This window comes from Leuresthes tenuis, unplaced genomic scaffold, assembly GCF_036924035.1.
Source record: "Leuresthes tenuis unplaced genomic scaffold, fLeuTen1.0.hap1 SCAF_23, whole genome shotgun sequence".
NCBI classification, from domain to species: domain Eukaryota; kingdom Metazoa; phylum Chordata; class Actinopteri; order Atheriniformes; family Atherinopsidae; genus Leuresthes; species Leuresthes tenuis.
In genome coordinates this window covers 157,454-178,492 of record NW_027325377.1, presented here as the reverse complement: position 1 = coordinate 178,492, position 21,039 = coordinate 157,454, and the positions used below count along the sequence as shown (strand labels likewise).

At 48.8% G+C, this 21,039-nt stretch overlaps 1 protein-coding gene across 1 annotated transcript; it reads left to right on the top strand.

The window, feature by feature from the left end:
- Positions 1 to 172: 172 nt before the first annotated feature.
- dennd6b (DENN/MADD domain containing 6B) lies at positions 173 to 20,995 on the top strand. The gene is made up of 20 exons (XM_072377700.1): positions 173 to 407; positions 810 to 848; positions 934 to 976; positions 1,063 to 1,172; positions 4,848 to 4,928; positions 5,010 to 5,115; positions 5,202 to 5,281; positions 5,645 to 5,707; positions 5,780 to 5,835; positions 5,919 to 6,041; positions 6,119 to 6,214; positions 6,905 to 6,999; positions 8,020 to 8,085; positions 8,236 to 8,300; positions 8,375 to 8,464; positions 13,793 to 13,846; positions 13,923 to 14,032; positions 14,130 to 14,232; positions 14,297 to 14,371; positions 20,734 to 20,995. Exons 1-20 carry the CDS (start codon positions 270 to 272, stop codon positions 20,854 to 20,856), a joined length of 1,716 nt encoding a protein of 571 aa, XP_072233801.1. The 5' UTR covers positions 173 to 269; the 3' UTR covers positions 20,857 to 20,995.
- The last annotated feature ends 44 nt before the right edge of the window (positions 20,996 to 21,039 follow it).

Below are 21,039 nucleotides of genomic sequence, written 5' to 3'. Positions count from 1 at the left end.
ATCCTATCAGCGATCCAGTTAATAATAACGATAATAAATACTGACATGAAATATTAAAATAATTAACACCTAAATGTATTTGCTTAAAAGAGAACAGAAAAAATGACCAAAAACAGAAGAATAACTTTATAATCTGAAGTAAAGCCAGCAGAACCCGGCTGTTGTTCCGCGGCCCTCCAGCAGGTGGGGCCCTCTCTGCCGGCACCGGGGCTGCTGATGGAGGAGCGGAGCTGGACCCCCAGCGGTGCAGCACCTTACAGTCGGCTGTGATGAACCCGTTGGACGGTTCCGGTTCTTCCCGACTCGAGGAGGAGGCGGACAGTTGGGGCGCGTGGGCGCGCTTCTCGTCCTGGCTGGAGTGCGTGTGTGTCGTTACCTTCGACCTGGAGCTCGGACAAGCTATCGAGGTACGTTAGCTTAGCATATTTAGCATCAGTCATCAATAAGGTTATGGATCAGCAGATATCAGAGAGCAGATCAATCAGATCATAATCAGATAATCAGAGGAGACGATGCAGAGGTTTCATTATTCAACACAGAACAACCAGTTCACTGCTGATCCTCCTGCTGATTCAGATCCCATTTCCCTTTAAAATGGTTGGGTTCAGAAAAGACTCATGAAACTATGAACAAGCAGCAAGTCCACTCTGGACTTCGGCATTATTGCAGGCGATAAATCAATTGAAATTTTGATAAACTCCTCACCTGATATTGGTGATTTTTCCTGCTAATGTGGTTTGAAATGTGAGGCTGAATCAGCTGAATTATGAATGGGGTTTGGTTGAAGTCTTCCCTCTCTGTGTTTTCAGCTGGTTTATCCTCAGGATGTGAAACTCACAGAGAAAGAGGTAATTATCAATACTTTTATCAGCTGTGGGGCTCATGTTATTAATCTCAGATTCACTGATTACATTTTTCTTTGTTTGTTGTTAGAAAACCAACATCTGCTACCTGTCCTTTCCCGACTCATACTCAGGTAAAATCAGATAACACTCAATATGTCCTGGAGGTGAGAGGTCAGAGGTCACATAGTCTGGGAGTGATTTTAAATTTCATTCCCAGGATGCCTCGGGGACACTCAGTTCACCTTTAGGTTTCGTCAGTCAGTCGGTCGCAGAGTGTCCAGATTCAGAGACAACGTATATGACAGAGATGCCCCCATCACCTTGCAGGTAAGACACACCTGAGACTCACTCAGAACACTGCAGTGTTGTAACATTCTGTCTTACCCGAAGATAGTGGCATCGCATCCACACAGGAAGCTGTTGTGACGGTCCTCTCACGTGTAAACAGGAAGTTAAAGCAGGTGTGACGGTCCTCTCGGGTGTAAACAGGAAGTTAAAGCAGGTGTGAAGGTCCTCTCGGGTGTAAACAGGAAGTTAAAGCAGGTGTGACGGTCCTCTCGGGTGTAAACAGGAAGTTAAAGCGGGGGTGACGGTCCTCTCGGGTGTAAACAGGAAGTTAAAGCAGGTGTGACGGTCCTCTCGGGTGTAAACAGGAAGTTAAAGCAGGTGTGACGGTTCTCTCGGGTGTAAACAGGAAGTTAAAGCAGGTGTGACGGTCCTCTCGGGTGTAAACAGGAAGTTAAAGCGGGGGTGACGGTCCTCTCGGGTGTAAACAGGAAGTTAAAGCAGGTGTGACGGTCCTCTCGGGTGTAAACAGGAAGTTAAAGCAGGTGTGACGGTCCTCTCGGGTGTAAACAGGAAGTTAAAGCAGGTGTGACGGTCCTCTCGGGTGTAAACAGGAAGTTAAAGCAGGTGTGACGGTCCTCTCCGGTGTAAACAGGAAGTTAAAGCAGGTGTGACGGTCCTCTCTGGTGTAAACAGGAAGTTAAAGCAGGTGTGACGGTCCTCTCGGGTGTAAACAGGAAGTTAAAGCAGGTGTGACGGTCCTCTCTGGTGTAAACAGGAAGTTAAAGGAGGTGTGACGGTCCTCTCGGGTGTAAACAGGAAGTTAAAGCAGGTGTGAAGGTCCTCTCTGGTGTAAACAGGAAGTTAAAGGAGGTGTGACGGTCCTCTCAGGTGTAAACAGGAAGTTAAAGGAGGTGTGACGGTCCTCTCGGGTGTAAACAGGAAGTTAAAGCAGGTGTGACGGTCCTCTCTGGTGTAAACAGGAAGTTAAAGCAGGTGTGACGGTCCTCTCTGGTGTAAACAGGAAGTTAAAGCAGGTGTGACGGTCCTCTCGGGTGTAAACAGGAAGTTAAAGCAGGTGTGACGGTCCTCTCTGGTGTAAACAGGAAGTTAAAGGAGGTGTGACGGTCCTCTCTGGTGTAAACAGGAAGTTAAAGCAGGTGTGACGGTCCTCTCTGGTGTAAACAGGAAGTTAAAGCAGGTGTGACGGTCCTCTCGGGTGTAAACAGGAAGTTAAAGCAGGTGTGACGGTCCTCTCTGGTGTAAACAGGAAGTTAAAGGAGGTGTGACGGTCCTCTCGGGTGTAAACAGGAAGTTAAAGCAGGTGTGACGGTCCTCTCGGGTGTAAACAGGAAGTTAAAGCAGGTGTGAAGGTCCTCTCTGGTGTAAACAGGAAGTTAAAGGAGGTGTGACGGTCCTCTCTGGTGTAAACGGGAAGTTAAAGCAGGTGTGACGGTCCTCTCAGGTGTAAACAGGAAGTTAAAGCAGGTGTGACGGTCCTCTCTGGTGTAAACAGGAAGTTAAAGGAGGTGTGACGGTCCTCTCGGGTGTAAACAGGAAGTTAAAGGAGGTGTGACGGTCCTCTCGGGTGTAAACAGGAAGTTAAAGCAGGTGTGACGGTCCTTTCACATGTAAACAGGAAGTTAAAGCAGGTGTGACGGTCCTCTCTGGTGTAAACAGGAAGTTAAAGGAGGTGTGACGGTCCTCTCGGGTGTAAACAGGAAGTTAAAGGAGGTGTGACGGTCCTCTCTGGTGTAAACAGGAAGTTAAAGCAGGTGTGACGGTCCTTTCACATGTAAACAGGAAGTTAAAGCAGGTGTGACGGTCCTCTCGGGTGTAAACAGGAAGTTAAAGCAGGTGTGAAGGTCCTCTCTGGTGTAAACAGGAAGTTAAAGCAGGTGTGAAGGTCCTCTCTGGTGTAAACAGGAAGTTAAAGCAGGTGTGACGGTCCTCTCGGGTGTAAACAGGAAGTTAAAGCAGGTGTGACGGTCCTCTCTGTTGTAAACAGGAAGTTAAAGCAGGTGTGACGGTCCTCTCTGTTGTAAACAGGAAGTTAAAGCAGGTGTGAAGGTCCTCTCGGGTGTAAACAGGAAGTTAAAGCAGGTGTGACGGTCCTCTCGGGTGTAAACAGGAAGTTAAAGCAGGTGTGAAGGTCCTCTCTGGTGTAAACAGGAAGTTAAAGCAGGTGTGACGGTCCTCTCTGGTGTAAACAGGAAGTTAAAGGAGGTGTGACGGTCCTCTCGGGTGTAAACAGGAAGTTAAAGCAGGTGTGACGGTCCTCTCGGGTGTAAACAGGAAGTTAAAGCAGGTGTGACGGTCCTCTCTGGTGTAAACAGGAAGTTAAAGCAGGTGTGACGGTCCTCTCTGGTGTAAACAGGAAGTTAAAGCAGGTGTGACGGTCCTCTCGGGTGTAAACAGGAAGTTAAAGCAGGTGTGAAGGTCCTCTCTGGTGTAAACAGGAAGTTAAAGCAGGTGTGACGGTCCTCTCGGGTGTAAACAGGAAGTTAAAGCAGGTGTGACGGTCCTCTCTGGTGTAAACAGGAAGTTAAAGCGGGTGTGACGGTCCTCTCAGGTGTAAACAGGAAGTTAAAGCAGGTGTGACGGTCCTCTCGGGTGTAAACAGGAAGTTAAAGTAGGTGTGAAGGTCCTCTCGGGTGTAAACAGGAAGTTAAAGCAGGTGTGACGGTCCTCTCGGGTGTAAACAGGAAGTTAAAGCAGGTGTGAAGGTCCTCTTGGGTGTAAACAGGAAGTTAAAGCAGGTGTGACGGTCCTCTCGGGTGTAAACAGGAAGTTAAAGCAGGTGTGACGGTCCTCTCGGGTGTAAACAGGAAGTTAAAGCAGGTGTGACGGTCCTCTCGGGTGTAAACAGGAAGTTAAAGCAGGTGTGACGGTCCTCTCAGGTGTAAACAGGAAGTTAAAGCAGGTGTGACGGTCCTCTCTGGTGTAAACAGGAAGTTAAAGCAGGTGTGACGGTCCTCTCGGGTGTAAACAGGAAGTTAAAGCAGGTGTGACGGTCCTCTCGGGTGTAAACAGGAAGTTAAAGCAGGTGTGAAGGTCCTCTCGGGTGTAAACAGGAAGTTAAAGCAGGTGTGACGGTCCTCTCGGGTGTAAACAGGAAGTTAAAGCAGGTGTGACGGTCCTCTCGGGTGTAAACAGGAAGTTAAAGCAGGTGTGACGGTCCTCTCGGGTGTAAACAGGAAGTTAAAGCAGGTGTGACGGTCCTCTCAGGTGTAAACAGGAAGTTAAAGCAGGTGTGACGGTCCTCTCGGGTGTAAACAGGAAGTTAAAGCAGGTGTGACGGTCCTCTCGGGTGTAAACAGGAAGTTAAAGCAGGTGTGACGGTCCTCTCTGGTGTAAACAGGAAGTTAAAGCAGGTGTGACGGTCCTCTCAGGTGTAAACAGGAAGTTAAAGCAGGTGTGACGGTTCTCTCGGGTGTAAACAGGAAGTTAAAGCAGGTGTGACGGTCCTCTCGGGTGTAAACAGGAAGTTAAAGCAGGTGTGACGGTCCTCTCTGGTGTAAACAGGAAGTTAAAGTAGGTGTGACGGTCCTCTCTGGTGTAAACAGGAAGTTAAAGCAGGTGTGACGGTCCTCTCGGGTGTAAACAGGAAGTTAAAGCAGGTGTGACGGTCCTCTCTGGTGTAAACAGGAAGTTAAAGTAGGTGTGACGGTCCTCCCGGGTGTTTTTCTTCAGGTGTGTCTCCTCTTGTGTCCTTAGAGAGAAACTGCTCATTTCTTCGGTTACGTCTACTTCAGACAGGTGAAGGACGTCTCAGTGAAGAGAGGCTACTTCCAGAAGGTAACTGCCTATTCACACCTGAGATGTAATGTTTTATTTGTTGGCTCTGGTCATGTGATGCTCATTTCCTGTCTGTTTCAGTCCCTGGTGTTAGTGTCAAGGTTGCCATACACTCACCTGTTTCACTCGCTGCTGCAGATCATCGCCCCTGAATTCTTCGAGAAGCTTGAGCCATGTCTGGAAGCAGGTGATGATGTCATGATTACATCATAACTGTGAGCCAGCCAGGTGTTGCAGATGTTACATCAGTGTTTTTACCCCACTATTCCTCAGTGTGTAATGAGATCAACCAGTGGCCTGCGCCCACATCTGGACTGACCCTCAACCTACCTGTGATGGGTGTCATCCTGCAGGTGAGAGAGTGGCTGTGGTTCACAGGTGAGGACATGCCGTCACTACAGAAGCTGTGCTGGACATAATTGGACATTTCACACCTCAGATACCTGAGGAAACATTCAGTTTGATTCGCAGGTGATCAATAAGCCAGGTGTTTGAGGACTATAGATCATAGATAGATATGAGACCACACCAACGAAGTTAAGTTCAGATCGGAGCGGTCGTTGCTCAGCTGGTAGAGCGGTCGTCACCAACCATAAGTGTGGCGGTTCGATCCCCAGTGAGGTGGAGGTGTTCGTATGACACCTGCGTATGTGAAGGTGAGAAGTGCTGTGAGAGTGAACCACACGGTGTTTCAGGTTTGTCTGTTCGTGTTTCAGGTGATGATTCCTTCAAAGACAGACAAACCAGGAGGAAGTCCGGTCAGACAGACGACCCCAGAGGTCAGAACCGGTCGCTCACCCTCTTGTTCTGTCTCCTGAGGTTCTTTTGTTCACGAGTTCTTCTCTCCTCAGAACCTCCTGCAGGCTCCCACACTGCTGCCCTCCATCCACGAGCTGGACCTCTTCAGGTCAGTGCTGCTTCCTGTTTCTGATTGGTTGTCATGTGATGAGTGTTGCAGGCTGGTCTCAGTCTCACCTGTGTCCTGCTCAGGTGTTTCCAGTCGGTTCTGATCCACCTCCAGATGCTCTGGGAGCTCACGCTGCTCGGTGAACCGCTGGTAGTCATGGCGCCGTCTCCAACCTTGTCCTCAGAAACCGTGCTGGCTCTCATCAGGTAAGTTTCACCTGCCTGTGGCAGCCAATCAGAGAGCAGCGTTTCTTTCTATGGTAACTTCATGTTCCCACCCGCAGCTCCATCAGTCCTCTGAAGTTCTGCTGTGACTTTCGTCCTTATTTCACCATCCATGACAGCGAGTTCAGGGAGTACACGACCAGGACTCAGGCTCCGTAAGCCCCACACACCTGCACAACACACACCTGCACAACACACACCTTTATCCCACATGTCCACACCTGCACAACACACACCTGCACAACACACACCTGCACAACACACACCTGCACAACACACACCTGCACAACACACACCTGCACAACACACACCTGTACAACACACACCTGCCCAACACACACCTGCACAACACACACCTGTACAACACACACCTGCACAACACACACCTGCACAACACACACCTGTACAACACACACCTGCACAACACACACCTGTACAACACACACCTGCCCAACACACACCTGCACAACACACACCTGTACAACACACACCTGCACAACACACACCTGCACAACACACACCTTTATCCCACATGTCCACACCTGCACAACACACACCTGCACAACACACACCTGCACAACACACACCTGCACAACACACACCTGCACAACACACACCTGCACAACACACACCTTTATCCCACATGTCCACACCTGCACAACACACACCTGCACAACACACACCTGCACAACACACACCTGCACAACACACCCCTGCACAACACACACCTGCACAACACACACCTGCACAACACACACCTGCACAACACACACCTGCACAACACACACCTGCACAACACACACCTTTATCCCACATGTCCACACCTACTTGGACTTCTTCCTCAGGCCGAACGTGGTTCTGGGCGTCACCAACCCGTTCTTCATCAAGACGTTCCAGAACTGGCCTCACATCGTCAGACTGGGAGAGATAAAGATGTCAGGTAAAGTGCTCTTCTTCTTCTTCTTCTTCTTCTTCATCTTATTTGTTTGTCTTCTTCAGGCTCTTTTCTTCCTGCCATTCTCTCCTTACCTGTACAGATGCAAATTGTTAAGAATTTTAGCAATTCTGTTCCGGTAAAAATGGAATCGTTAGACAGCCGGAGTAACGATTCCGTGGAATCGAACTCCTGGGAGCCGGTTCTCGGTTCCCATCCCTACTTACCTGTTTAAATCTTTCCATCTGTTGCGATGCTTTACCTGTTCAGTCTGACTGCCAGTTACAGTCATCAGTCCATACTCTCTGGCATGAGCACGCTCCTGGTTTGAATGGTTCCTCACTCCTTGGTCATTCAGCGTATCCTGGCTTGGTCACACCTCTGCAGCTCAGTGCTGTGAAACCTCTGCAGATGGTCCAGAACGCGGCGGTGCGTCTGGTCTTGGATCAGCCTAAAAGAACACGCCCCCCCTCTGTTCATTGAGCTCCTCAGGCTGCCCTTAGCATCAGATCCAAGTCCCTGATGTTAGCTACAAAGAGCTTAATGGAACGGCTCCATCTACTTGAAGGCTCTTGCAAAGGCTTCTGTCCCAACTGGGTCCCTCCGTTGGTCCCAGGATTGTCGTCTAGCAGCTCCTACACCACGCCTAAGACAATCCAAACTCTGTTCATGTGTCGTCCCACGATGGTGGAATGACCTACCGAGCGCTACCAGAACAGGGGCGTCCCTGTCTATCTTCAAGAAGCTCCTGAAAACCCAGCTCTTAGAGAGCATCTCCTATCCCAGCACTTACCTTGTACTTCCCTCTATGCCGGCCTGTCTCTACTCTAGTGTCTGACTCCTGGTTTCCTTCTATGAAGCTTATTGTTATATCTTCATTTGTAAGTCGCCTTAGATAAAAGCGTCTGCTAAATGCATAAACATAACCATAGTGGAGTCGTCCAGGTGTAAAGAACAGGTGCAGTTGTGTTGTCTTTGTGGTCGTTGGATAAAGACAGCTGGATGTGTGATTCTGCCCACTTTCAGGTGATTTACCAAAGCAGGTGAAGGTAAAGAAACTGTCCAAACTGAAGACACTCGACACCAAACCAGGTAACACCACCTGACACACCTTTCTGCAGCAGCTCTTCTTACCTGCAGCTTGTTGTATGGCAACGTGTGTGTGTGTGTGTGTGTGTGTGTGTGTGTGTGTGTCTGTGTGTGTGTGTGTGTCTGTGTGTGTGTGTGTGTGTGTGTGTGTAGGGATCTACACGGCCTACAAGACATTTCTCCATAAAGATAAGATCCTCATCAAGAGACTGTTAAAGGTCAGCAATCGTCCAGGTAAACGCAGCTGAGGGGGTCTGAATGCAGCACCTCAGCTGTTTCTGTTGATCTGCAGGGGATCCAGAGGAAGAGACCGTCAGAGGTGCAGAGCGCCATCCTGAGGAGGCACCTGTTGGAGCTGACGCAGAGCTTCATCATCCCTCTGGTGAGAAACACCTCAGGTGGCTCAGGTGGGACCAGGACAGGTGAAGCTTTTAGCTCAGGTAAACCAGGACAGGTGAAGCTTTCAGCTCAGGTGGAACCAGGACAGGTGAAGCTTTCAGCTCAGGGGGAACCAGGACAGGTGAAGCTTTCAGCTCAGGTGGAACCAGGACAGGTGAAGCTTTCAGCTCAGGTAAACCAGGACAGGTGAAGCTTTCAGCTCAGGTGGAACCAGGACAGGTGAAGCTTTCAGCTCAGGTGGAACCAGGACAGGGGAAGCTTTCAGCTCAGGTGGAACCAGGACAGGTGAAGCTTTCAGCTCAGGTGGAACCAGGACAGGTGAAGCTTTCAGCTCAGGTGGAACCAGGACAGGTGAAGCTTTCAGCTCAGGTGGAACCAGGACAGGTGAAGCTTTCGGCTCAGGTAAACCAGGACAGGTGAAGCTTTCAGCTCAGATAAACCAGGACAGGTGAAGCTTTCAGCTCAGGTAAACCAGGACAGGTGAAGCTTTCAGCTCAGGTAAACCAGGACAGGTGAAGCTTTTAGCTCAGGTAAACCAGGACAGGTGAAGCTTTCAGCTCAGGTAAACCAGGACAGGTGAAGCTTTCAGCTCAGGTGGAACCAGGACAGGTGAAGCTTTCAGCTCAGGGGGAACCAGGACAGGTGAAGCTTTCAGCTCAGGTGGAACCAGGACAGGTGAAGCTTTCAGCTCAGGTGGAACCAGGACAGGTGAAGCTTTCGGCTCAGGTAAACCAGGACAGGTGAAGCTTTCAGTTCAGGTAAACCAGGACAGGTGAAGCTTTCAGCTCAGGTAAACCAGGACAGGTGAAGCTTTCAGCTCAGGTGGAACCAGGACAGGTGAAGCTTTCAGCTCAGGTGGAACCAGGACAGGTGAAGCTTTCAGCTCAGGTGGAACCAGGACAGGTGAAGCTTTCAGCTCAGGTGGAACCAGGACAGGTGAAGCTTTCAGCTCAGGTAAACCAGGACAGGTGAAGCTTTCGGCTCAGGTAAACCAGGACAGGTGAAGCTTTCAGCTCAGATAAACCAGGACAGGTGAAGCTTTCAGCTCAGGTGGAACCAGGACAGGTGAAGCTTTCAGCTCAGGTGGAACCAGGACAGGTGAAGCTTTCAGCTCAGGTGGAACCAGGACAGGTGAAGCTTTCAGCTCAGGTGGAACCAGGACAGGTGAAGCTTTCAGCTCAGGTGGAACCAGGACAGGTGAAGCTTTCAGCTCAGGTGGAACCAGGACAGGTGAAGCTTTCGGCTCAGGTGGAACCAGGACAGGTGAAGCTTTCTGCTCAGGTAAACCAGGACAGGTGAAGCTTTCAGCTCAGGTGGAACCAGGACAGGTGAAGCTTTCAGCTCAGGTGGAACCAGGACAGGTGAAGCTTTCAGCTCAGGTAAACCAGGACAGGTGAAGCTTTCAGCTCAGGTAAACCAGGACAGGTGAAGCTTTCAGCTCAGGTAAACCAGGACAGGTGAAGCTTTCAGCTCAGGTAAACCAGGACAGGTGAAGCTTTCAGCTCAGGTAAACCAGGACAGGTGAAGCTTTCAGCTCAGGTAAACCAGGACAGGTGAAGCTTTCAGCTCAGGTAAACCAGGACAGGTGAAGCTTTCAGCTCAGGTGGAACCAGGACAGGTGAAGCTTTCAGCTCAGGTGGAACCAGGACAGGGGAAGCTTTCAGCTCAGGTGGAACCAGGACAGGTGAAGCTTTCGGCTCAGGTAAACCAGGACAGGTGAAGCTTTCAGTTCAGGTGGAACCAGGACAGGTGAAGCTTTCAGCTCAGGTGGAACCAGGACAGGTGAAGCTTTCAGCTCAGGTGGAACCAGGACAGGTGAAGCTTTCAGCTCAGGTGGAACCAGGACAGGTGAAGCTTTCAGCTCAGGTAAACCAGGACAGGTGAAGCTTTCAGCTCAGGTGGAACCAGGACAGGTGAAGCTTTCAGCTCAGGTAAACCAGGACAGGTGAAGCTTTCAGCTCAGGTGGAACCAGGACAGGTGAAGCTTTCAGCTCAGGTGGAACCAGGACAGGTGAAGCTTTCAGCTCAGGTGGAACCAGGACAGGTGAAGCTTTCAGCTCAGGTGGAACCAGGACAGGTGAAGCTTTCAGCTCAGGTGGAACCAGGACAGGTGAAGCTTTCAGCTCAGGTGGAACCAGGACAGGTGAAGCTTTCAGCTCAGGTGGAACCAGGACAGGTGAAGCTTTCAGCTCAGGTAAACCAGGACAGGTGAAGCTTTCAGCTCAGGTGGAACCAGGACAGGTGAAGCTTTCGGCTCAGGTAAACCAGGACAGGTGAAGCTTTCAGTTCAGGTAAACCAGGACAGGTGAAGCTTTCAGCTCAGGTGGAACCAGGACAGGTGAAGCTTTCAGCTCAGGTGGAACCAGGACAGGTGAAGCTTTCAGCTCAGGTGGAACCAGGACAGGTGAAGCTTTCAGCTCAGGTAAACCAGGACAGGTGAAGCTTTCAGCTCAGGTGGAACCAGGACAGGTGAAGCTTTCAGCTCAGGTGGAACCAGGACAGGTGAAGCTTTCAGCTCAGGTGGAACCAGGACAGGTGAAGCTTTCAGCTCAGGTGGAACCAGGACAGGTGAAGCTTTCAGCTCAGGTGGAACCAGGACAGGTGAAGCTTTCAGCTCAGGTGGAACCAGGACAGGTGAAGCTTTCAGCTCAGGTGGAACCAGGACAGGTGAAGCTTTCAGCTCAGGTGGAACCAGGACAGGTGAAGCTTTCAGCTCAGGTAAACCAGGACAGGTGAAGCTTTCAGCTCAGGTAAACCAGGACAGGTGAAGCTTTCAGCTCAGATAAACCAGGACAGGTGAAGCTTTCAGCTCAGGTGGAACCAGGACAGGTGAAGCTTTCAGCTCAGGTGGAACCAGGACAGGTGAAGCTTTCAGCTCAGGTGGAACCAGGACAGGTGAAGCTTTCAGCTCAGGTGGAACCAGGACAGGTGAAGCTTTCAGCTCAGGTAAACCAGGACAGGTGAAGCTTTCAGCTCAGGTGGAACCAGGACAGGTGAAGCTTTCAGCTCAGGTGGAACCAGGACAGGTGAAGCTTTCAGCTCAGGTGGAACCAGGACAGGGGAAGCTTTCAGCTCAGGTGGAACCAGGACAGGTGAAGCTTTCAGCTCAGGTGGAACCAGGACAGGTGAAGCTTTCAGCTCAGGTAAACCAGGACAGGTGAAGCTTTCAGCTCAGGTGGAACCAGGACAGGTGAAGCTTTCAGCTCAGGTGGAACCAGGACAGGTGAAGCTTTCAGCTCAGGTAAACCAGGACAGGTGAAGCTTTCAGCTCAGGTGGAACCAGGACAGGGGAAGCTTTCAGCTCAGGTGGAACCAGGACAGGTGAAGCTTTCAGCTCAGGTAAACCAGGACAGGTGAAGCTTTCAGTTCAGGTAAACCAGGACAGGTGAAGCTTTCAGCTCAGGTAAACCAGGACAGGTGAAGCTTTCAGCTCAGGTGGAACCAGGACAGGTGAAGCTTTCAGCTCAGGTGGAACCAGGACAGGTGAAGCTTTCAGCTCAGGTGGAACCAGGACAGGTGAAGCTTTCAGCTCAGGTAAACCAGGACAGGTGAAGCTTTCAGCTCAGGTAAACCAGGACAGGTGAAGCTTTCAGCTCAGGGGGAACCAGGACAGGTGAAGCTTTCAGCTCAGGTGGAACCAGGACAGGTGAAGCTTTCAGCTCAGGTGGAACCAGGACAGGTGAAGCTTTCAGCTCAGGTGGAACCAGGACAGGTGAAGCTTTCGGCTCAGGTAAACCAGGACAGGTGAAGCTTTCAGTTCAGGTAAACCAGGACAGGTGAAGCTTTCAGCTCAGGTAAACCAGGACAGGTGAAGCTTTCAGCTCAGGTGGAACCAGGACAGGTGAAGCTTTCAGTTCAGGTAAACCAGGACAGGTGAAGCTTTCAGCTCAGGTGGAACCAGGACAGGTGAAGCTTTCAGCTCAGGTAAACCAGGACAGGTGAAGCTTTCAGCTCAGGTAAACCAGGACAGGTGAAGCTTTCAGCTCAGGTAAACCAGGACAGGTGAAGCTTTCAGCTCAGGTGGAACCAGGACAGGTGAAGCTTTCAGCTCAGGTGGAACCAGGACAGGTGAAGCTTTCAGCTCAGGTAAACCAGGACAGGTGAAGCTTTCAGCTCAGGTGGAACCAGGACAGGTGAAGCTTTCAGCTCAGGTGGAACCAGGACAGGTGAAGCTTTCAGCTCAGGTGGAACCAGGACAGGTGAAGCTTTCAGCTCAGGTGGAACCAGGACAGGTGAAGCTTTCAGCTCAGGTGGAACCAGGACAGGTGAAGCTTTCAGCTCAGGTGGAACCAGGACAGGTGAAGCTTTCAGCTCAGGTGGAACCAGGACAGGTGAAGCTTTCAGCTCAGGTAAACCAGGACAGGTGAAGCTTTCAGCTCAGGTGGAACCAGGACAGGTGAAGCTTTCAGCTCAGGTGGAACCAGGACAGGTGAAGCTTTCAGCTCAGGGGGAACCAGGACAGGTGAAGCTTTCAGCTCAGGTGGAACCAGGACAGGTGAAGCTTTCAGCTCAGGTGGAACCAGGACAGGTGAAGCTTTCAGCTCAGGTAAACCAGGACAGGTGAAGCTTTCAGCTCAGGTGGAACCAGGACAGGTGAAGCTTTCAGCTCAGGTGGAACCAGGACAGGTGAAGCTTTCAGCTCAGGTGGAACCAGAACAGGTGAAGCTTTCAGCTCAGGTGGAACCAGGACAGGTGAAGCTTTCAGCTCAGGTAAACCAGGACAGGTGAAGCTTTTAGCTCAGGTAAACCAGGACAGGTGAAGCTTTCAGCTCAGGTGGAACCAGGACAGGTGAAGCTTTCAGCTCAGGTGGAACCAGGACAGGTGAAGCTTTCAGCTCAGGTGGAACCAGGACAGGTGAAGCTTTCAGCTCAGGTGGAACCAGGACAGGTGAAGCTTTCAGCTCAGGTAAACCAGGACAGGTGAAGCTTTCAGCTCAGGTGGAACCAGGACAGGTGAAGCTTTCAGCTCAGGTGGAACCAGGACAGGTGAAGCTTTCAGCTCAGGTGGAACCAGGACAGGTGAAGCTTTCAGCTCAGGTAAACCAGGACAGGTGAAGCTTTCAGCTCAGGTAAACCAGGACAGGTGAAGCTTTCAGCTCAGGTAAACCAGGACAGGTGAAGCTTTCAGCTCAGGTAAACCAGGACAAGTGAAGCTTTCAGCTCAGGGGGAACCAGGACAGGTGAAGCTTTCAGCTCAGGTGGAACCAGGACAGGTGAAGCTTTCGGATGAAATGTGAGCTAATGCTTTTTGTAATGATGTAAAGGCCCTCGTCCAATCACAGCACAGTAGGTCATGTTTCTCGTCCTATAGGAGCGGTACATGGCGAGCTTGATGCCGCTGCAGAGGTCTGTGACGCCCTGGAAGGTAAACAGGAAGTGGCTCATGGTGGTGATGTCACAGTGATGTCATCCGTGGTAGACTGAATGTTCTCCTTCTCCAGACTCCTCCTCAGGTCCGTCCCTTCAGTCAGGAGGAGTTCATGTCCACTCTGGACCACACCGGGCCTCAGCTCACCTCTGTGCTCAAAGGTGACTGGATAGGTCTGTACAGGTGAGTCACGCAGGTTCAGAATGTGGCGATTTCCACGGCTTCGCTTCAATTACCCGATCTTGTGACTCGTGTTTCTTCTTGTTTTCGCCGGTCTCAGGAAGTTCTTCAGATCGCCCAACTTTGACGGCTGGTATCGGCAGCGACACAAAGAGATGACGCAGAAGCTGGAGAGCCTCCACCTGGAGGTGATCAGTGACACTGTAAGTTCCCCACCTGTCACACCTGTGTGGGCCGCATCAGTCCTCTGACAGCGTGTCTCTGCAGGACCTGCTGAGCTGGACCAAAGACAAGTCTGAGGTGGAGAATGTGGATCTCATCCTGAAGCTCAAAGAGAAGCTGGTGAGTGGAGATGGAAAAGGGCAAAGGTGATGTTCAGTCCTACAGGTGCCACCTGCAGTTATACCTGTGCTCCCAGCTGTGTCCGGTCAAACTTTAGGCAACCGCTGCAGCGAAGATGGTCGAGAGAAGGGAAGGACGGTGGTTAGTTTATGAAGCAGCAAAAAACAAGGTGTTTTCTGAGGTTTACAGATAAAAACAGCTAAAAAAAGCTAAAAACAGCTAAAAACAGATAAAAACAGATAAAAACAGCTAAAAACAGCTAAAAACAGATAAAAACAGATAAAAACAGATAAAAACAGATAAAAACAGCTAAAAACTGAGTGCCCCACATGATCTTTAAAAGCTTTTGTACAAGATGGCGATGACAGATAACGATTCAGATTACATGAAGAGTCAAATCTACATCCAGCTGCTGTTGTCATGGTCACTGATGCGGGTGTAAATGCTGCAGCTACCAAACAAAAGCAGATGTCAGAGTAGCTTTGTTGGGTATTTTATCTTCTCTCCAGTGTCACGGCTTGGTGATTTGAGGGGAAAAAAGACGAGGAGTCCGATTTTCTCCAGCTGCTAGAACTGTGGTCCAGATGTTGTCATGGCTGGCTCTAAGGGGAGCGAGTTGTTATCACATGATATCCTTCATGAGATGGCCCACGATGTGCTGAGAACGACCACTGAAGAGACTAAATCTGCTGCAGTTTTATGGATGAAACTGCTGATCTGCAGGAGTCTATCTGCCTTCCTGTTCCAGAAAACATTTAACTTCTAACACAGCAGGTTAAAAGAGGTTCTGATGAGATTTTCATGGTCAGGCCGTAAAAGTAGATGTTAGGGTTAGATAAATGTTGTCTGGCATTAGGGCCGGTCTGCAGGCTCGTGTGCAGGAGCAGGAGCCCACAGTGCAGTACTGCTCTGTTATCATGTGGTTATGCACCTACTTAGGAACCCTAACCCTGAACCTGAACCCTTTCCCAGATGTTGTGGACTTTTTAAAAGGCGAACAGGGACAGCTGAAGTGCCACCTGGCTCTTTCACCAACACTGAACCTGGATGAGTCCATGAAGCGCACAGCAGCAAGGAGCATTTCTACCTTTCTCACAAAGAAGGAGCTGGAATGGTTCCAACCCAGCTCCATTAGTCAGTTACTGTGCAAGTTCATGGTTGATGGTTAACTGTATTGTTTCATGAATGCAGGTGTATTTAGGCTCTTAGGTGTGAAGGATGTAGCTGGTATTATCAATTCAATTCAGTTCAGTTTTATTTATATAGCGTCAAAATAATCCAGTTCATTCATATAGAACCAATTAATAAAATTAATATCCTAGCTAAGGAAACCAACAGATTGCACCGAAACTTGTCTTCAGTCCTGAGCCTGAGGCGACTGTGGAAAGGAACGACTCCCTTTAACAGGAAGAAACCTCTGGCAGAACCAGAACCAGGAAGAAACCTCTGGCAGAACCAGAACCAGGAAGGGTGGCCATCTGCCTGGACCAGCTGGGGTTTGAGAAGACAGAAAAGAGGGAAAAGAGGGGGGAAAAACACCATAACACCATTCAAAGGATACCTGCTGGAACAGGGAAACACTGAGGCTCTGCCTCTCATTCTGCTTTTAGAAACTCTGGGAACTTCTAAATTAGAGGAACGCCACTGCCTCTCCAGCTTTCTTGCAGTCTGCTTTAAAGTCAGCTTTGACTTTCTTGTGTTGGTTAATTTTGCTGAAGATGCCAAGTTGTCAGAAAACATTTATTTCTTGCAAGAAGGAGACAAGTTCGGACACAACCTGCCAGGAAGCTGCTCAGAGTTGTCTGACTCACAAAATGATGCTATTTATATTATTTATGTTTACTGACCACACAATGTTATGGGAACATGAGTTCAGAGTCAAAAACAGTTTCACGAGCTACACCCCCCCCCATCACATAAACCTTTATTCCTGCTGCTTTTCTCATCGTATGATTTCATGATTTTTCTAACATATGCAGAACCAGCCCAGATCATCAGCCCTCCACCACCGTGCTTGACAGCTGGTATGAGGTGTTTGTGCTGATATGCTGTGTTTGGTTTCCTCCAAACGTGCTGCTGTGCATTAGGACCAAACATCTCCACTTTGCTCTGGTCTGTCCAAAGGACATTGTTCCAGAAGTCTTGAGCTTTGTTCAGATGCAGCTTTGCAAACCTAAGCTGTGCTGCCATGTTCTTTTTAGAGAGAAGAGGCTTTCTCCTGCAGCCCTTCCAAACAAGCCATCCTTGTTCAGTCTTTTTCTAACTGTGCTGTCATGACCTTTAACCTTTAACATGCTAACTGAGGCCTGTAGAGTCTGAGATGTAGCTCTGGGCTTCTTCACCTTGGGGTGACCTTTAACCTTTAACATGCTAACTGAGGCCTGTAGAGTCTGAGATGTAGCTCTGGGCTTTTTCACCTTGGGGTGACCTTTAACCTTTAACCTGCTAACTGAGGCCTGTAGAGTCTGAGATGTAGCTCTGGGCTTCTTCACCTTGGGGTGACCTTTAACATTTAACATGCTAACTGAGGCCTGGAGAGTCTGAGATGTAGCTCTGGGCTTCTTCACCTTGGGGTGACCTTTAACCTTTAGCATGCTAACTGAGGCCTGGAGAGTCTGAGATGTAGCTCTGGGCTTCTTCACCTTGGGGTGAACTTTAACCTTTAGCATGCTAACTGAGGCCTGGAGAGTCTGAGATGTAGCTCTGGGCTTTTTCACCTTGGGGTGACCTTTAACCTTTAGCATGCTAACTGAGGCCTGGAGAGTCTGAGATGTAGCTCTGGGCTTTTTCACCTTGGGGTGACCTTTAACCTTTAGCATGCTAACTGAGGCCTGTAGAGTCTGAGATGTAGCTCTGGGCTTTTTCACCTTGGGGTGACCTTTAACCTTTAGCATGCTAACTGAGGCCTGTAGAGTCTGAGATGTAGCTCTGGGCTTTTTCACCTTGGGGTGACCTTTAACCTTTAACATGCTAACTGAGGCCTGTAGAGTCTGAGATGTAGCTCTGGGCTTTTTCACCTTGGGGTGACCTTTAACCTTTAACATGCTAATTGAGGCCTGTAGAGTCTGAGATGTATGACCTTTAACCTTTAACATGCTAACTGAGGCCTGGAGAGTCTGAGATGTAGCTCTGGGCTTTTTCACCTTGGGGTGACCTTTAACCTTTAGCATGCTAACCGAGGCCTGTAGAGTCTGAGATGTATGACCTTTAACCTTTAGCATGCTAACCGAGGCCTGTAGAGTCTGAGATGTATGACCTTTAACCTTTAACATGCTAACTGAGGCCTGTAGAGTCTGAGATGTATGACCTTTAACCTTTAACATGCTAACTGAGGCCTGGAGAGTCTGAGATGTAGCTCTGGGCTTTTTCACCTTGGGGTGACCTTTAACCTTTAGCATGCTAACTGAGGCCTGTAGAGATGTAGCTCTAGTTTTTCACCTTGGGGTGACCTTTAACCTTTAGCATGCTAACTGAGGCCTGTAGAGTCTGAGATGTATGACCTTTAACCTTTAACATGCTAACTGAGGCCTGTAGAGTCTGAGATGTATGACCTTTAACCTTTAACATGCTAACTGAGGCCTGTAGAGTCTGAGATGTATGACCTTTAACCTTTAACATGCTAACTGAGGCCTGTAGAGTCTGAGATGTATGACCTTTAACCTTTAACCTGCTAACTGAGGCCTGTAGAGTCTGAGATGTAGCTCTGGGCTTTTTCACCTTGGGGTGACCTTTAACCTTTAACATGCTAACTGAGGCCTGTAGAGTCTGAGATGTATGACCTTTAACCTTTAACATGCTAACTGAGGCCTGTAGAGATGTAGCTCTAGTTTTTCACACACAATAATGTGTCATTTTTCACAATAAATAATGACACTGTGTAATATGTCATGTGTTCATCTAAGGTTGGATTTACTGAGTTTTATCACCTACTGAGGAAAATGTGAACATGTAAAACTTTAATTTGATTGGTTTAATTTAATTTCATTTAATTTTAATTTAACAAACATAAACATGTAAAACTTTAGACCTGAAAGCGTTTGTCCGTTTGTCCTCATGACTATAAAATAAAGATTAAACAAAGTAAATTAATGTTTCAAAACAAAATGTATAATTTAACTTTAAAATGTTATTTTTACTTTAATTTTGATTTTGGATCCAGCTTTTTTCTGAGTTTGGATCCAGCCGTTTTCTGGGTTTGGATCCAGCCGTTTTCTGGGTTTGGATCCAGCCGTTTTCTGGGTTTGGATCCAGCCGTTTTCTGGGTTTGGATCCAGCCGTTTTCTGGGTTTGGATCCAGCCATTTTCTGGGTTTGGATCCAGCTGTTTTCTGGGTTTGGATCCAGCCGTTTTCTGGGTTTGGATCCAGCCGTTTTCTGGGTTTGGATCCGGCTGTTTTCTGGGTTTGGATCCAGCCGTTTTCTGGGTTTGGATCCAGCCGTTTTCTGGGTTTGGATCTAACTGTTTTCTGGGTTTGGATCCAGCCTTTTTCTGGGTTTGGATCCAGCCGTTTTCTGGGTTTGGATCCAGCCGTTTTCTGGGTTTGGATCCAGCCGTTTTCTGGGTTTGGATCCAGCAGTTTTCTGGGTTTGGATCCAGCCGTTTTCTGGGTTTGGATCCAGCCGTTTTCTGGGTTTGGATCCAGCCGTTTTCTGGGTTTGGATCCAGCCGTTTTCTGATTTTGGATCCAGCTTTTTTCTGAGTTTGGATCCAGCCGTTTTCTGGGTTTGGATCCAGCCATTTTCTGGGTTTGGATCCAGCTTTTTTCTGGGTTTGGATCCGGCTGTTTTCTGGGTTTGGATCCAGCCGTTTTCTGGGTTTGGATCCAGCCGTTTTCTGGGTTTGGATCCAGCCGTTTTCTGGGTTTGGATCCAGCCGTTTTCTGGGTTTGGATCCAGCTTTTTTCTGAGTTTGGATCCAGCCGTTTTCTGGGTTTGGATCCAGCTTTTTTCTGAGTTTGGATCCAGCCGTTTTCTGGGTTTGGATCCAGCCGTTTTCTGGGTTTGGATCCAGCCGTTTTCTGGGTTTGGATCCAGCTGTTTTCTGGGTTTGGATCCAGCCGTTTTCTGGGTTTGGATCCAGCCGTTTTCTGGGTTTGGATCCAGCCGTTTTCTGGGTTTGGATCCGGCCGTTTTCTGGGTTTGGATCCGGCCGTTTTCTGGGTTTGGATCCAGCTGTTTTCTGGGTTTGGATCTAACTGTTTTCTGGGTTTGGATCCAGCTTTTTTCTGATTTTGGATCTAACTGTTTTCTGGGTTTGGATCCAGCCGTTTTCTGGGTTTGGATCCAGCCGTTTTCTGGGTTTGGATCCAGCCGTTTTCTGGGTTTGGATCCAGCCGTTTTCTGGGTTTGGATCCAGCTTTTTTCTGGGTTTGGATCCAGCCGTTTTCTGGGTTTGGATCCAGCCGTTTTCTGGGTTTGGATCCGGCCGTTTTCTGGGTTTGGATCCAGCCGTTTTCTGGGTTTGGATCCAGCTGTTTTCTGGGTTTGGATCTAACTGTTTTCTGGGTTTGGATCCAGCTGTTTTCTGATTTTGGATCTAACTGTTTTCTGGGTTTGGATCCATCTGTTTTCTGGGTTTGGATCCAGCCGTTTCTGAATCTTTACCACTAGTTCGACAGCCTCTAAAAACAGGATTCTGATGAAATCTTTATTTCTTTTTTAGCTGGAAATGTTCCTCGTTGTCTCTCTAATATTTAAAAAACTTCCCACTTCCTGTTTTCCACTTGTGAATAATCTTTCTCTCTGTAGAATGATGGACTCCAGATAGTCTGGAAATGGCCTTATAACCCTTCCCAGACTGATGGGCAGCAGCAGCTGCTTCTCTGAGATCATTGCTGGTGTCTTTCCTCCTTGGCATCGTGTTAAACTGACAGAACTCCTGCTTTTATAGAGCTGCTCACACTGACTGAGGATCAGTTAATCAGAGCATTGATCAGCAGCTCCTGGCTGCTACTTACTGTGGGAGCAGGAAGGGTTCACTTAGATTTTAACACACAATAATGTGTCATTTTTCACAATAAATAATGACACAGTGTAATATGTCATGTGTTCATCTAAGGTTGGATTTATTGAGTTTTATCACCTTCTTTCTGGGTTTGGATCCAGCTGTTTTCTGGGTTTGGATCTAACTGTTTTCTGGGTTTGGATCCAGCTGTTTTCTGGGTTTGGATCCAGCTGTTTTCTGATTTTGGATCTAACTGTTTTCTGGGTTTGGATCCAGCTGTTGCTGAATCTTTAGCTCGAGTTCGACAGCCTCTAAAAACAGGATTCTGATGAAATCTTTATTTCTGTTTTAGCTGGAAATGTTCCTCGTTGTCTCTCTAATATTTAAAAAACTTCCCACTTCCTGTTTGTGTTTTTCAGATTAAAGCTCGCAGGCAGCAGCTGCAGGTCAGAGACGGCGTTTTGGACAAACTGGAAGCTTTCATCAGCTCCATCATCAGCTCGCTGCCCCAGGACCTGCAGACGGTCCTGAGCACACACTAACCTGATGACGGGTCGGGTCGGGCCGGGTCGGGTCGGGCCGGGTCGGGCCGGGTCGGGCCGGTCCACCTCACAGAATGTAACACCTTGTTTTTGTTTACCTTGTTGTTCTGTAAACATTTATTTGTACTAAAATAAAGGCGAATCACATGATTGGAAGTGATGATGTCATGGATCACCGATCAG